Genomic DNA, 17,870 nt, shown 5'->3' on the forward strand with positions numbered 1-17,870 from the left:
TACTGGTGCTGTGGGAACTGAAAGTACTAGCATCGTAGGTATCGGTTAAAGACCACAGTATCTCTCCTTGGAAAGGCCCTAAAACAACAACAAGAGCCACAGTGAAGCGTGCCTCGTGTCGCCAAATTCTTCTCATCAGATGTTTCCAAACTGTTAAACAAGAAAGTCTCTAGGGTGTTTTTTCAGGGTTTTTCGTTCTTATTACTTAGTGTCAATTATTTGTTGCTTCATACATTTTACAACAAAAACAATGGAAATCTGTCTCCAAAAAACAAGAACTTAGTGACTAAACAAATCTTTTTGATATGAAATACATATGTAGTAACAATACCATGCATCAAACCCGAAATTGTGTTAATCTGGAAGGGCATGTCCGGAAACAGAGAGCATGGGGTTTTCTTAAATTATCATATTTTTGTTAGTTGAAGTCTGTTGGAATTAGTGTGCATTCGTGGAACAAGAAGTGTTTAAAATTCGACATTCAAAACTCCCCAGATTTGAAAAGAACACGCAAGGACACAGAAGTTAAATCCATTAACAAATTTATTATCATCCAATGAGTGGCAAGCTGTAAATGATTTGGAACCTGTGCCTGACGTGCAGACTGTGATAAACACGTTTTGTAGAAATCGAAAACCATGATTCGTTTTCCTTCATCTCCCACTGGCTGGTTCATGTGTATTCTTTGAACTCGCAGCAGCACCATACATCACGAACAATGAACTGCAATCCGCATCTTAACGCTGGCCCGACGCCAACTTCGTCATCGCCATTATCGGGGGAGACCGCGAGGGTTGAGGGAACTCATGTTGTCTATAGATGGTCTCGACGTTATGGGGTTTTTCATATCCATTTCTACCGGCCCAGTCTGTCTGGCTTTCGTTGCGCGATATTACTGATGGTGAAAAGTGTAAGTAACAAATCCACCATGCACCGCACTGACACGATATGGGAACCGGATAGTTGGGGTCGATTGTGTGGCGAACCACCATCAGATAGTAAAATTAAGGAATGTTGGCTCCGAAATCTCCCATCAATGGTTTAGCCGTTGGGGATTAATGATTTGGTGTTTTAAAGAAAGATGATAAAGTTAAAGTTGAAAACGAGAGTGAATAATTTAATCTCTGTTTTGCTCGTCAACAGAAAATTGACCCTTTGAATGTAGTAAGCAATCAAGTAGGACATCTAATCTTATCGAAATTGCACCGTATCACTTTCAGATTAACGCTCCGTAATACTTAGTTAATATTAACATATTTACAAAAGTGTCTTTTCGTTTTTATTTGGTATTTTACAAAGAACTTTTCTTTGTATTAATTTTCCAATGGTTTCTAAAAAAATCATCCAAATTTTCAATAAAAGATGTTCAACATTTTTCAACAAGTTTGACAAATTTGGTTTTCATCCATTATATCTTCTAAAATTTCTCTAGACATGCCTTTTTTATTTTCTCTTGCTTGTGTACCATTATTCATTTTGCAATCTACACTAAGACCTTCATAATTCTTTAAAAAAACACCTTAAGATTCTTCACGAAACATATTTCTAAGTTTCGTTAGAAATTCTTACAGCTATACATTTTTCACACATCTTGGTTTTATTTTTCAGAAATATTTTTTGGAGTTTTAGGATTGTCCTGAAGATCTCTAATAAGCTTACGGGCGGCAGTCTATTTTTCTATTTTCCGTGATAGCTTTTGACAAATGTTGTTCTCAGCAAAGGCTTGGGAGAAGTAATTACCAAAGGTTTATTCTGAAGTTTTCAACGAAATATTTCTGAAGACGTCTGCATTAAGGACAAACGTCTTGAAATCCTGCATCAACAGTGCATCAAAATTTCAGACGCACAAATCTCAAGAAGCAAGCTTCTAACAACAGTGCATTTCATTATTCTGTTGTTGCTCACTTGTTTTAAGCAAAATATGTAGATCAGATGCGCTTCTTTGTATACGAAGAGATTTGTGCGCTCGAAATCCTGAGTAGGGGCCGTTGTTTCAGCCATTTGGGAATTCTAACAAGTCTGTCCTTAAGTTCATTGCAAAACATGTAGGAGAATGCCGGGGCCCGTAGCGTAGTGGCTACACGTTCACTTCATAAGTGGATGGTCATGGATTCGATCCCAGCCCCGGCACTTGTAATTTTTCGTTAGTTGCTCTTCCCCCCGAGAGCGACTGACACCTGACCCTCTTCTGAGCAAATGCTCTAACAGACCCGGAAACTTGGATATCGGCTAACGGCGCGGCAACTCATAATGGACCCCCAATCGGCCTGGAAATGGAACAAGAGCCACACAGCAACATCGTGCTCATCATTCTACCTTTATATTCAGAATAGCAAGAGAGTTCACGGATATCTTCTGCCTTAAGTCCTTGTACTGTGCCCTATCCCGATCCATACTTGAGTACTGTTCGGTTGTCTGGAACCCATACTACAACAATGGAGTTGAAAGGATTGAGTCTGTTCAACGGCGGTTTTTAAGATATGCTCTTCGACGTTTGCCTTGGTCCAATCCGTATAATTTGCCAAGTTATGAAAGCCGTTGCCAGCTGATACATCTGGAACCTTTATCGACCCGTAGGGACACAGCCAGGGCTCTACTGGTCTCGGACACTCTGCAAGGACGCCTTGATTGCCCCGCCATTCTGGGTCAACTAAATATTAATGTTCAACCTCGTGCTCTTCGCTACAATTACATGCTGCGGCCACCCTTAAACCGGACGAACTACAGTATGTTTGGGGGTGTTAACGGCCTGCAACGTAACTTCAATAGGGTTTGTTCATTATTCGATTTTAATGTGTCTCGTCAAATACTTCGTCGGAGGTTTAGTTTGTTTTTTTCAAGGCGTAATTAGTTTGTAGTTTTGTATGTTTTTTTGTTTGTTAATTTTGACTATTAATTGGATTGTGTTAACAGTTTTTCTTGTGCTTATGTTTAAGTTTTATTTTTGACTGCGATATGTTACTTTGTCATGTTAGACTTTAAATTTAAGTAAAATCATTGGGGCTTATATAGAGCCTGTTGATTAGATAAATAAATAAGATAAATAAATTAAATTACAATTACCATGGACAGGGTAGATAAGTGATAGCAGCGCAGTTCGAATTAGAATTAGAATAAAGAATACATTTCAGGCCAAACATGTCTAAAGGTCCAATCTGCAGAAGAGAGGCTCTCTTTGGTTTTACTCTCTTTCGTTAATATCTCAGCTGCTAATTTGAATTATGATTGTCTCCTTGCATAGAACGATGATCAAAACAATCGTCTTTTGATTTGTACTGCAAAAGTAGTTGAAAAGTGTATCATTACATTGTAATAATTGGAAGAGAAAGTGAACAAAGAGAGCCTCTCAAATGCAGATAGGACCTATTGAAATGTTTGGCCTGATTTAGACGCTGTACAAAGTGTAAGTGCAGCCGCCAATTGGAATCGCTCACGCAGTGCCCTAGTGGACAAAAGAGCTGTAAATTAGGTTAAGTGGTTGAAGAATAAAAAACATGTAGGATTGATAGGAGTTAATGTTCCACAGTTTTTCAGATTAACTGATGCAATGAATTATGGAGCCGTATATGGAAATATGAGCTGCTACTGGCAAACTTTGTCTAATCTACTGCGTTTTTCAGAGGTCCAGAAGTCCGAGTTCCCATTAAACATGTCATGTGTGAAAAATCAATTCTCAAAACAATATAAATTTCGCCATGTTTTTAGCCTTATAAACTTTCCTTGGGTGAAAACTTACGGAACAAAACAGATACGACCCGAGTTGGACGTTCCTTTCGTGAGCTATTCGCGGTCCCACGTATGCTACTGCATTTCTATATAATGATATCGTATAACCAAACTTCAAAGTGTATTGGAGCCATTTGTATTTTAGAGAATGTCCAACTATCACAATATCGAGTTGCTCGTAGCAATTCGATGTCTAATGGACATCAACGTAACTAAATAAACAGAAATTGAACAGAGTGGTCACAAATCATCTAATGCATGTGCCATGAGTTTTCTAGCGATGCTTTGAGGCTTTTTGAGTACCGTAGAATATGCTTTGTGGTCATTCATCGTGTATAAAATTTGGTTTAGAAAGTTGAATTTGTGACACAAACCCTGGCCAAGTTCGCAGGGTTTGACGGTATTAAAGTGAAGGTTATTGCAATGTAGTATTCTTTAGTGAATCATATCACCTTTTTAACACTTTAATGCGGCTCCAACGGTTCATCACGAACCGGCTGCTGCAGATGGAGTATGGCTGATCATATGTTTTGGCATATTCATCAGACATGCTCGACAAACACGGAGGGACCGCCAGGGCTCAATAGATTCTATACCCAAGCAATAGTTCCAAGTAGAAATATTATTGGTTTTGGATAGGTTTTGAAACCTTTTTATTGCCAGTAGACTTGAAAATGCTGTTTGGGCTTTCTTTCCCACATTTTTTGATTGATTTTGATTAACTACTAAATTTGAGTAATATACAATAATTAAATATATTTAAATTAGTAATTTTATCAAAACAGATTTGCTTCTTTTAAATATTAAAATGATATCCAGTAATATTCTCTAAATCTAGTGAAATCAACCGAATAGTAGGAAGGAACTGCAACTTTCCAGTGCTGATAGATTCGAAGCTAAAGTGCGAACAATGGATTACTGCACGAATTTATACTGGCCTGCTTGCTCTCACACATGGTTTGACTTTTGAGCGGTGACGACACTGCTCAAACGCCAAATTATCTTTGGGAGTGGGCGGGCCGGCTCAAGTTCGTGCAGTCGACCATACTTTAACACTTCAACACGTCAATGCGTTCGACGTGACATTTTGCACAAAAACTGATTATTTCTAAGCTGAAGGACGTAACTTGTGGCTGACATTTCTAGGGTACGGGGGAGAAAATGACTTGGTTTATCTAGGTAGGATCGACAGGACAAATGAACGGATTGGCACTGTTTTAATAGTTAAGCTGTTTTCGTATCTCGTATCATTGGAGGCCCATGACTTGTTCAAAACTAGTGTCTATCATTGGGTATGGCGCCAGAGCTGTAGGTGGCTACCAACATAGGTGTTATTGCAGTAACGGTTGTTGTCTTCAATTGGTATTTGACCGTAATATTTTTTGGAGATAGCATAGGCACAGTTGTCAACATAGACAGCATTTTGTGTTATGTTATTTCCAAGAAGTAATAGCAAGGACATAAACATTCCTGGGGATTCACATTCCGTGGGTTAAGATTTATTTTGATAGCTTCATAGACTTCACATCACAGAGGGCAGACATGACTAATACATCTATGGGAGGGAAAATGCAAAATGTTGTTTAAAAACTACTAAGGCACAATGTAAAAACTAGTGTTAAATTGGGCAACATAGCCTATTCCGTCTAAACATTGGTCTTTGTAGAGATGAAATTTGAATAACGGGTTCAGCCTTGACAAACAAGCTGTCACGCAGCTCCAACTGAAAACCCATAAAAAAAAGAAAGTTGAATTTGTGGCACAAACTTCGGAGTATTTTGGAGGCCTTAGAAATAGCTCTGGGATGAATATTTCAACATACTATGATAAGTAGTGATACATTGCATGTCAAGGATCAGTCAAAACAATTGATGATTAGCAAAACGATGAAATTTGTGCAAAAGCATATAGAATTCATAAAAAAAAAATACAAAAAAGGCACGTATTTTCGGCTACCAGCATGGTGCAAAGGGGGAGGTATCATGCAAAGGGGGGAGGTACCATGCATTTCTTAGTATAACTATTCCCCTTGATTATGAAAAAGACTCTAGGGTAAAATGTTCTAAAACAAGGAAGATATTGCATTTCTACCAAAAGAAGATCGTCCCGGGAGTTTACGTTTACGGGTTAAATTGATTGAAACATTGTCAATTTTACCATGTAGTACCTTTAAACAGAAATATTGTAGACATGACTATTTTGGCATTGTATGTTTGACCATGTTTATCTAAAATGCGTGACATACAACACGACCACAGGCATCGTAACATTGACATTTTACAGTAAATTTATGAAATTGAAAGGTTAAACACTGTTGGTGCAGTTCTCAATCCATGGTAGAGATTTTGTAGAAATAACAACATTTTTTGGGTGTAATGACCAGTGTGTCAAAAATTCGAAGACCTGGAATGAAGATTGACATTCCCAATTTTTCACCCGTGTTTCACCGCATTCATTGTCAGCTGAATATTTCTCTTTTTTCATTCAATTCTCTGTCATTAAAATTTTTTTACACATTGTTAAGTGTCCCATTTTTGTTAACATGTACATATGTTATTCGACTTACAGCCTGTATCCGCAATAATCGGGGTACATAAGTACGGCTGTAGCTCTGTAATGAATCGGTAAAACTGGCCAAATAATTTATTGAGAACTCTTTGTGGTATGTTTATTATTTGTGCCAAATGTCATAAAAATCGATGCATTACTTTTGACTGTGGATGAAAAGCTAACAAACGTGGTTGGTACAATCATGACCAATTTTCATTCGCATGATAGATGGTTCTTTTACGCTACAGTTCAAAGTTCTGTGATGATAATTATGAAATTTTGTTAGCAGTTATGATACTTATAGAGACACTTTCTCGCAAAATTTCACCAACTTTGATCAATTGGTTTGACAGCTACTGGTGTTGACAGGGGTGAGTGTTAGTGAAAATTTTCATGTTTTACATATGCGATGTTTGCCAATTCATAACTTTTGAATTGCTCTGCCTATTTTCATGACATTTTCACAGAAGGTGGTTGATTATGTGCATATTATACCTGCAAAATTTGATGATTATTGGTATAGTACTTTACAATCGAAACAATAAAGGGTGCTGAATAATTGCTGTCTGAGAGGCTAAAATCACTTTCAATCCCAATACATGTTTCGACTATAAAATTGTTGATGGGGCATCGTTTTTTTTTTAAATTTTTCCCATGCAACAAATGTAGATTGTGAGGTATGTGCTCAAAATTTAGGCAATTTCCTTTGCTAAATTCAAAAGTTACAGCGCTGACAAGCAAAACTAGGGCCTGTACAAAATTCAATGGCGCACATTCTACTCTTTCATTGCCACAACAAAAAATACTGCACCGATTCACCATTAATTTTGTAGGTGAAACGAACACATCTTAAGATGTTATTAGGCCAAATCTGAGCAGTTTCATTGTATCTATTGCAGAGTTACAGCTGTAAAACGGACTTGGTGGTCTAGTGGCTACCGCTTCTGATTCATATGCAGAAGGTCCTGGGTTCAATCCCTGGCCCGTTCCTTTCCTCCTACTTAGTGTCTTTCTATATACTTTCTCCCTCCTCTCTTCATATACAACTTATGTATATTCACATGTTCATAGCCATCGCTAGAACAGAAACGGGTTGAAAAAGCCGTTTCCCTTCCTTCCAAACTTTCACATACAGTACAGTGTAGGTACTCAATCCTATTAGATAACGCCTACAAGTTATGCAATCAAATCCGCACATCTTCAGAATAATAAAAACACACAATTCTATCACCTTACCCTGGTATCCACGCACCAATAGTGGTTTCTGCTTTTAGTAGTGTTGCGTGTACGTACACGCTGCATTACACGAACACCACTTGAGTTACTGGTTGAAAATAGTAAACAAAGATCAGCTGTTCCCAGCAAAATCATATGGGCATATTTTCAACCAGTAGATTTGCATTAGTGTTCGTGACACCGCGCTGCGAAACCACTATGTGTGGACCTTCTGCCAACCAAGTCCCACCAACACTCCGACATCCGCATGAATTTGTGCTGACTCAGAGATTCGGCCAGATGTGGATACAAACGATTGCAATCATCACTACCTTACCCTTCTCCACATTGACCTGCAACCTGACGTGACAGGCGCCATTGTCGCCTAAAAATAGAAGATTACCAACGCTCACACACTGAAGATGTTTGCTAGTCCCCGGCAGATATCTCATTGGTTCCTTGTGTGAGTGTAGTTGGTCTGGCGATACTGGAGTAGCATCTGCGGGCGGTCAATCAAGCTCAAGCTCAAGCTCTATTGCAGAGTTACAGCTGTATTTCTGAGTCCCGATTATTGCGGATACAGGCTTTAATGAACAAATGGAGCAGATAGCTAGGATTACAATGAATCATTCCTACACAAGTTTTCCGGTAATTGAAAGAATAATCGGTCGTTATGGCCCAGTTTTGTTTCTCAGTGAATATTTTCAGTGACAGAAAATCCATTCATTCAGTGAGAAAATTCATTCTCCAAAATGAATATCATTTTGAGCAAAATTTTCAAAATTCACGTTGGTTGCACTCATTGACAATGAAAATTTTAAACTCTGGTAATGACGATGTCGCAAACTGTATTTATTGTGAAATTCTTCTGTTTTGTCACAGACATACCTACCTTTTCATGATTATTTCATTATTCGCGCAATTTGGGACAAAGAATATTGCCACACCTTCTTTGTCATTTCTTGTGTTTTGTTTTTTCATCCGACAATTTCACTGGTTCTAGTTAATAAATTACACAGAAAAACAAGAAGCAGGTGTTTTATTTGTCTGTTTATAGGTTTTTCTTGACCCACGTGCCCGATTTGTAAACATAGTAGAATAGGCCTAATCAGAAGATGTTTAAAATTAGCTGATTTTGGGGGCCTTTGGCAGTTCTCCTTTGAAAATGACAGTTCAGCGTTTGCGCCTTTATTCGTCAATTGTAAACAGTGGCATGCACGGACCTGTCAACTGAAAAGGCCTATATGCAGTAGAAAGCTGTTTTGTGGATTGGCATGTAAGGATTTGTTCGCATATAACGTAACGGTAAGAGTAGAGAGAGCGCTATGCTACGCTCCATACAAAAAATCACAATCACAATAGAAAGTTTACGCCCCAAGAGGTATAAAATGTGGGGAGGGGGGGTTAATTTGTTAATTTGAGAGATTTTGAGTTACGTAATATGCAGATGAACCCTCCGAAAGAGAGATGGATTTGTGAAAAAGAAAGTGTTCATGGAGTGGGCTCGGAGTTAATTTGGCTTTCTATTCTGCAGAATTGTTATTTGTTCCATGGCTTAGATGGTTAAAGTGCAACGTTCTGTGTAATAATCACAAGTTTTTCTGGTATGTTTCAGACATACCAACAAATCTTGTAACTGCCATTAAAGTGCAATAGGTACAGGGGATAGACAAAATGATCGGGACAGGCAAAATTTTCACTTTTCAAAAAATGTTCAACTAGCTGTAACTTTTCGAAAAGTGCATCAAATATTCTCAAATTTTTACTGTAAGTTCATCAACTAGTTGTGTATCAGTGGTCCAAATTTGGAAAAGTTCGGGCCATTCTTCACGAAGTAATAAAGATTCTTGAAAAAATTAAAACTATCCGATAGTCAACTTTAAGCTGTTATATCTCCGGATTCAATTAACCGAATGCAATGAAATTTTGACCATTTATGACTTATATGATGAGCTATGAAAAACTATTGATCTAACTTAAAATTCTTAACACAGAGGAAAATTATAACCATTAGATTATTTTTCTAATAAAACGCCAAATTATCCAAAACATCATCGTTTCAAAATTCGAGATGTAAATTATAGTTCACTTAATTTCCTTCTAATTAATTTATATATGAATGTGTTTTGAAGGAAAGTAACGACATAGTCGCCAATAATTTGAAATAGTAATGAAATGCATACTAAAAATAGACCAATTTAACAAAAAATCGTGGAAAAATAATATCGCTATAACTTTTTCTCTTGTTAAAAATTTCAAGTTGAGTCAAATGTTTTCAAGAGTTCATTATATAAATCATTAATGGTCAAAATTTCATTGCAATCGGTTCATTGAATCCGGAGATATAACAGCTCAAAGTTGGCTATCAGATAATTTTACCTTTTTTTAAGAATCTTTATAACTTCGTGGAGAATGGCCCGATCTTTTCCAAATTTGGACCACTGATACACAACTAGTTGATGAACTTACAGTAAAAATTTGAGAATGCACTTTTCGAAAAGTTACAACTAGTTGAACATTTTTTGAAAAGTGGAAATTTTGCCTGTCCCGATCATTTTGCCTATCCCCATAATGTTGTAGAATAACACAAATTTGCAAAAATTACTTATTTATGAAATAAACCATTGTTTTCGATAGTCTATTAAATGGAGACTTGAGGCCTTAAATCTTCCGGTTTAGGGTAAATGCAAAATGAGCCTAAATTGTGGTATGATGGTCAGAACAAAATATAGCATAGAATCGAATAAGCGATAAGCAAAACAATTTTTAATCACTCCATATCTTGCCTTCAAAAAATCAAACAAAATGCTTCAATGATTTTAATCGTTTTTAAGACTGATCATGTATGTAAATTATTATCTCTTCCAATAGTTATTCAAATAGCGCGACAAAGGCGAGAAAACTGACTCCAAGAGCTGCAATTTGTCTGCACCTTGAAATTATCGGTAATTTCTGGTGCACTTTTGTTTCTTTCTTCACCTACATAAAACACCCATTGTTTTACGAACCCTGTGCGAATCATGTGGTGCAAATTCGCCGGAGATCCGACCGCCAGCCGTAGTTAATTGGCTTGGGAATTTACAATCAAGCATGTGATACAGGCTAAGTAATTCACACCGTCACGCGTCTTTTTTTCCCTCCCGTTTCATTCCGGTCGTCGTATTTTATTTTCTCGAAACGCGACGACAGTGAAAGAGATCCGAAAGTAGGCCACCCGGTGGCATTGCCATCAATTTCAGTCATTTCACTGACTATATCATTGACTTCACCGCGCGGAGGCGATCGAACTCTGTGTCTGGATGGATGCTGCCAGCCAGTTTGTGCTGTCTGTAGCCACCTTAGACGATCAATATTCAAATTTTGCTAATCGATATTTAACCCATTTCGACGAAACGGTTCTTACCACCTAATCATGGGGCATCATAAGTTGATGATTATTTAATGTTCAGTTTTTACGATTTGGTTTTCTCCAAAGGAAAACAAAAGATTGAAAATTTATTGCATTAAAAAATTAAAAGATAAATATCATTCTGAAACATGGCAATCATCCATTTAGTTTCAGAGCAGTTACACAAACCAAATATTTTTATTTTAAATTGGGAAGTGTTGTCCACTGTTTCCAGTGGGTTATAATAGGGTCTGGGACTATTTGGGCAGGGGGACTTATTTTGGGCACCTACTGCTATAAGTCAGTCAACTCTCAATCGATTGACTTGATTTTTGGTACACGATCAGATACGTACAGTATCTAGCCATGATCACAAATTCAAGGTCGGATTGAGTTATAGCAGCAAGTGCCCAAAATAGGTCCCCCTGCCCAAATGGTCCCGAACCCTAATTTAAAACTTGCTAGTTTTCAAGTCTTGCAACTTCTGTAGAATCGTAATTTATTCCCATTTTCGGCTGTTTCGTCAGATCGTGAAATTTGTTTGTCAGTAATTAACACATTGGGAGATATGAGTTGTGTTCAAAGACTGTGACTTATTCTTTCGTATTCTTTTTTGTACCCTCACGTAAAAATAATTAGTATTGAAATTAAGGTCATCTCATTAAACTTCTTGACAGTATAACAAAAAATGTCCTTTATAATGGATGATTGAATCTATCACGTTGAAAAAGTTTCGTATATAATAAAAGAAAACTAATATGCTCTTTTTTCTCCCATTGTTACAGATATTTACGTTACTGCTCTTCTATATAGACATCACACGAGCAGCACAATCCCTGTGGCCAAACTTACCGACAGAGAAATGTTCCAGCGGTGCAAGTTTAAAGTACATCTCCGGCAACGCTCTGACAGACAGTCCGAACTGCTTAGGACCTAACAATGCGCCATACCCAAGCAGTGTGGTAGCTCGGACATTCTCCAACTGGAGTCCCAGCGGGTCGTCTCGACGGGGGCGAATGAGCCAGCTGCCCACTTTGGACCCGAAAGTGATGCAGCAAACTTTGATGCAAACCTACAGCGATGTCAACGATGTGACCCAGCAGGAGGATGTCCGAACGCGATACAGTGAGTATATTTAGATTTTTTTTTTGGCAAATTATGCTTTGCATTGTTGTATCGTAGTTCAGCATGCACAGTAGACAACCATTAAAACCAAACTAATGAACTCAATGTACACATTGTTATTTATGTTACTTGGATATTATACAATCCCTGATTCAGAATGCGTAGAAGAGCCATGTATAAATTCCTTCTGAAATCTATTTCACTGAAAAGTCTTTTGATAAACTGTCCAATTCAACCTCTTAAAATTTCTGGCAGAATCTTTGGAAAATTTGTTAAAAAACTTGAACGAATTCCAAGAATAATGTTGCTGAAATGTACGTGGATTTTTTTTTTGTTGATCTTAAATATCTAATTTGATCGATAGTGAAGAAGTAATACATTGCTGTGTTGTGCTGAAAAAATGCATAGTACCTGGCTTAAAGTTTTCATTCGCAAATGATTCTAAGGTGTTCAAAGTACTTCGAAGCTTGTGTCACAAATCCATCATACAGGGGATAGACAAAATGATCGGGACAGGTAAAATTTTCACTTTTCAAAAAAATGTTCAACTAGCTGTAACTTTTCGAAAAGAGCATCAAATACTCTCAAATTTTTACTGTAATTTCATTGTGTATCAGTAGTCCAAATTTGAGAAAGATCAGGCCATTTTTCACGAAGTTATAAAAATTCTTGAAAATGGTAAAATTACCCGATGTAGCCAACTTTGAGCTATTATATCTCCGGATTTAATGAACTGATTGTAATGATATTTTGATAATTCATGACTTATATAATAAACTCTGGAAAACATTTGACTCAACTTAAAATTTTCAACAAGAGAAAAAGTTATAGAGATTTTATTTTTTTTCACGATTTTTCAGCAAATTGGTCTATTTTCTATATGTATTCCATTACTTTTTCAATTTGTTGGCGGCTATGTTGTTACTTTCCTTCAAAACACATTTATATATAAGTCAATTAGAGGGAAATTAAACATACTATAATTTGCATCTTGAATTTTGAAACGATGTTGAAGTTTTGGATAATTTGGAGTTTTATTAGAAAAATATTCTAATCGTTATAATTTTCTTCTGTGTCAAGAATTTTAAGTTAAGTCAACGGTTTTTCATAGCTCGTTATATAAGTCATAAATGGTCAAAATTTCATTGCATTCGGTTCATTGAACCCGGAGATATAACAGCTCAACGTTGGCTATCGGATAATTTTACCTTTTCGTGGAGAATGACCCGATCTTTTCCAAATTTGGACCACTGATACAGAACTAGTTGATGAACTTACAGTAAAAATTTGAAAATATTTGATGCACTTTTCGAAAAGTTACAGCTAGTTGAACATTTTTTGAAAAGTGAAAATTTTGCCTGTCCCGATCATTTTGTCTATCCCCTGTACTAAACCAAATTTTATACAGGTTGAATGATCGCAGAACATAGTCTACGTTACTCAAAATGCCTCAAATCATCGCTAGAAAATTCATGGTACATGATTTGTGTAATCTTGGGCATGCAAACTATTATTATTATCTTTATTTAAGAGATTTGCAGCCCTAGGCTGGCTCATCTCTGAAACATACAAACTAGTCTGGAATTGATTTTTTAAGATCTACAGGATTTAACATCACTTTTATACACGCTGTTCAACAAATTTAGTCACGGTGTAGTACTAGATTTGTAGTAATGAGCTGAATTGTTGTATGGTGAGAAGGTCAATTCTTCGTTTCTGCAACGAAATGGTGCAAAAAGCGTGGGCATTATGATTCCTTGCCTAATTTGATGCCGTTTGAGCAAAACTTTGGATAACTATGTTGTTTATGTTGCACGAAATGGAGAAAACAATAACACTGTTGCCTAAAGTTTTGCCCAATCAAATTAGGCAAGGAATCATAATACACACGCTTTTTGCACCATTTCATTGCAGAAAAAGATAATGGGGCACGTTCGGTGTAGTACTAGATTTGTAGTAATGAGCTGAATTTTAGTATGGTGAGAAGGTCAATTCTCCGTTTCTGCAATGAAATGGTGCAAAAAGCGTGGGTATTATGATTCCTTGCCTAAATTGATGCTGTTTGAGCAAAACTTTGGATAACTATGTTGTTTATGTTGCAAGAAATGGAGAAAACAACAATACTGTTACCCAAAGTTTTGCTCAAACAGCATCAATTTAGGCAAGGAATCATAATACCCACGCTTTTTGCACCATTTCATTGCAAAAACGGAGAATTGACCTTCTCACCATACTAAAATTCAGCTCATTACTACAAATCTAGTACTTCACCGATCTGTCCTATTGACCTTCTCACCATACTAAAATTCAGCTCATTACTACAAATCTAGTACTTCACCGATCTGTCCTATTAGACCTCGAAATATTACGAGCAATTCGATACTGTGGTAGTTGGACGTTCCGTGAAATAAAAATGACCTCCAATACACTTTGAAGTTTGGACTACAATATCTTAATACAGGGGTTTTCAGGCCTTTTGCCTCGCGGTGCACTTTTTGGAAATTAATTAGTGTGCAGTGCACCTTGTCATAAAATTCGAAGAGTTTAATTCGAAAAAAAGTTTGCAATAAATACTAATTTGTATGATTTTTTGATTAATTATTAAACGGAGTTTATCACGAGTGGAATAGTTGTTCGATCGACCACTAAAAATTTCTTTACAATATATACCTGATTCTTTAAGACAAAATTTTTGTGGGGTCTTAAACAGATTTCAGTAAGTCCTTGTTAAATTAATTTCAATTTTGAGGAAGAAATTTGAAGAGATCCTCAAGGCAGCGAAGTTCTGCGTTTATGATTCGCTTATTTCTGGTATTAAATTTGGTAAAAAATTTCCCAAGGTTATTACTGGATGCTTTTTGTGTTCATGATTGCTAATGTTTTCCATAGAATTAGATTTAACTCAGGGGTCTTGGCAATCTCATCAGCATTTTTTTTTTCATGCAAATTCTTAATAAGGTTTGGAAAATTCTTCGTGAGATTATCAATTGATCTCTACTCAAATCCGAATTTCAGAGAAAATTGTTTTCATAATTGAGACAAGTTCCTTGGTAAATTTTTCCAGCACTGAGGAAACTGATCGTATGAAGGTCGTAAGATTTTTTACAGAGGTTGGAAATTATGAAATGCAATCATATTATTTAAAGTGGTCGCGGTGCACTTCGCAAGGCCTCGCGGTGCACCAAGTGCACCGCGGTGCACGATCTGAAAACCCCTGTCTTAATAGGTTATGTGCACGGATTTTGGCCAGTCTTATGGAAATTATGAAAATAAAATAAACAGCTATTGTATGGAAACTAACGATACACTGCATTAGTTTTGGACATATTTCTTACTTTGCTTTAGTTTCTATTTTGGCCAATCGCGTGTATTTCTTATGGGAATGACCAAATTAGATGCACCGTGGCCAAAATAAACACAAAGGAGATGATTTTTCGGGGAACATTTATTTTTTTCCAGTTCAAGCCCAACTTTACCAAGCACCGTATGTAACATATGTAAACAAAAAAGAGATTTTCACATGAGGCGCTGAATTTCATTAAGGACTACTTGTATTACTCACCTTTGGGGATGATTTGTGAAAAATACCCGGATATTTATCATTTATTCTTTCTGTATAATTTATTATAATACTGTATTGTATGTATACATGTACTCCAGTTTTAGTGGCTTTCAGTTTTTTTTTCGTTTTATAAAAGGATATACCCATCCGTCCTCAATTTCTTATTGTAAAGAAACGCGGAATAGGGTAAAGAAACGCGCTAGGGTGCCTGTACAAGTTATTGCATTACCTAACGGAAACTATTTCTACAAAAATAAGAAGAAGATCGACGAATGTCATCGACACGTCAAATGATTGATTAGTTTTCATACTTTTCAGGAAAAATATAGAAACGGAACCAAAACTACTTTTAGTATTTATTACGGCGTGTGCTAATGATAGGAACCCTGTACCAGTTATGGACACATTTGTTAATTTGGGTTCCACTTCGCACTATTTACATGCATTCCTTATGGGATTATTCATTACTGGTACACTATGGCGAAATAGGGTGCAATGAATCCGAAAAATTAAGGAAAATTTATTTATATCATAATTTGAGCAACATTTGAAGTTTGAATGATTGCAATCATCTTTTGGGAACGTGATCTGTTGTTCACGAAATTTTTCTTGTTGATTTGCATCATTAAAAATTGAAAATCAACTATGGCTAATTTGAGGTACTACATATAGCCATAACTGATACACTAAGCCTATATAGGAATGAACAGTTTGTTTTCGAAACGTTGTACTATTCTGCCGATTTGGGCAGACTGGCAAACTGGCACTCCCTTGGCAAAAAAAAACTAGATACACCAATGCCGAATAGTAGGTGTTAGATGGAGTAGGGGGATTAGGGGCATAATGGACACCCGGGCGAAATGGACACCCCTGTTTTTGCCGAAACCGTTGACTTTTATGTAAAATTTTCAATGCATAAGTGTAAAGGAACAAGTCATTGTTCTATTTTTCAAAAGTTCCATTTATATTCCTTCAAAATAACCAAAATATCATTGAAATTGAAGTATGTTTTTCATATGGTAGATTTCTTATAATTTCGAAGCAGTAGCAAATAAGGTATTACGAGTGATTGAGTTACATATGTAACTATCTGCATTTTCGGTTTGAATTCAACATTAATAGCGACAGCCTTTTTTTTATTAGTTGAACAATACCGCGTGAACATGAAAATACTTTAACAGAGCAGTATGTAAGTGTGATTCTTAAAAACAACAAAATTTCCACATAGATTGGACTCGATTATCCTGAGTCCTGTTCTAAATCCTTACAAATATATGTCTGGTGAATGGAATGCTATAAAGTTAACCCGGGAGCGGTCGCGTTGTGTACATGCACCATGAAAACCATTTTTTTGTGAAATTTTATTTAAAAATAGTTTCTGCAAAACCTAAAAACATTTTCCATCTGGAAAAAAATCAGGAGATACCTTGATCCATACTCTACATATGCACGAAAACCGATTTTGAAAATATTGCTTCGTTTTTTTATAAAAAATCTAAAACCATACAGGGTGCGGCAGGAAAAAATGCGAAAAGTTCAAGGCACTATTACACGCTAAATATGGGATATATATGACTATTTTTTCATGACAGTGTATCAGTCAATGTCTATATTCTAGCACTGAAAAATAAAAATGAACACATTTGATGTTTAACATGTGATAATGTAGGCCTAATTAGCGGATATCAGTAAACTGCGCGCCCAATGGTCATTAAACAAAATGACTATAACAGTAACAAAATTAGCTCAAATTCGATGAACAACCAGACCACACTGATCCAGAGCCATGTAGTTTCACAAAGCAGATCAAATAAGTACATATATTTGATGATATTGTAGAGAAAATCAAAAATTTTGTTTTATAAGATGCGAAATTTAGCGACCTGTGCGATTTTCTGCGGTTTGAAAATTGTGGTTGTCTTCATCTTCAGGCGCTGCCCTGTAAAGGTTAGTGACCAAAATGGGAAATTTTTTAATTAACTTTTCAGAAAACTAGCCTATTATAGATCATGGAACGTTGAAACATAGATTGGTTAATGTCAAATGGACGAAAATGAGGTTTGAAGTTGAAAAACACTTTCGCATTTTTTCCTGCCGCATACTGTAAAGTGAGGAAATGGATCCAGTTGACTCGTTAGGGTACGGCCAGAGTGGACGCGTCACGCGACACGGCGCGGATTTCCCATACGATTTGACAGCTCCTTATTATTGATTGTTATTCCTTTGCGTGCAAATTTCCGTGCCGCGTCGCGTTACGCGTCCACTCTGGCCGGTACCTTAGGCGACGCACAACAGTTCATCTAC

General features: G+C 36.6%; 1 protein-coding gene across 6 annotated transcripts in view; it reads left to right on the forward strand.

The window, feature by feature from the left end:
- The window catches only part of LOC115270375 (uncharacterized), a 100,946-nt gene that overhangs the window by 51,901 nt on the left and 31,175 nt on the right, over window positions 1-17,870 (forward strand). For all 6 annotated transcript variants that reach the window (XM_062852437.1, XM_062852436.1, XM_062852432.1 and 3 more), the window contains one exon: window positions 11,665-12,004. In XM_062852437.1, coding sequence (XP_062708421.1) covers window positions 11,665-12,004 — 340 coding nt within the window. The remainder of the gene's footprint in view (window positions 1-11,664; window positions 12,005-17,870) is intronic.

Source organism: Aedes albopictus, chromosome 2, assembly GCF_035046485.1.
Source record: "Aedes albopictus strain Foshan chromosome 2, AalbF5, whole genome shotgun sequence".
Taxonomy (NCBI): Eukaryota; Metazoa; Arthropoda; class Insecta; order Diptera; family Culicidae; genus Aedes; species Aedes albopictus.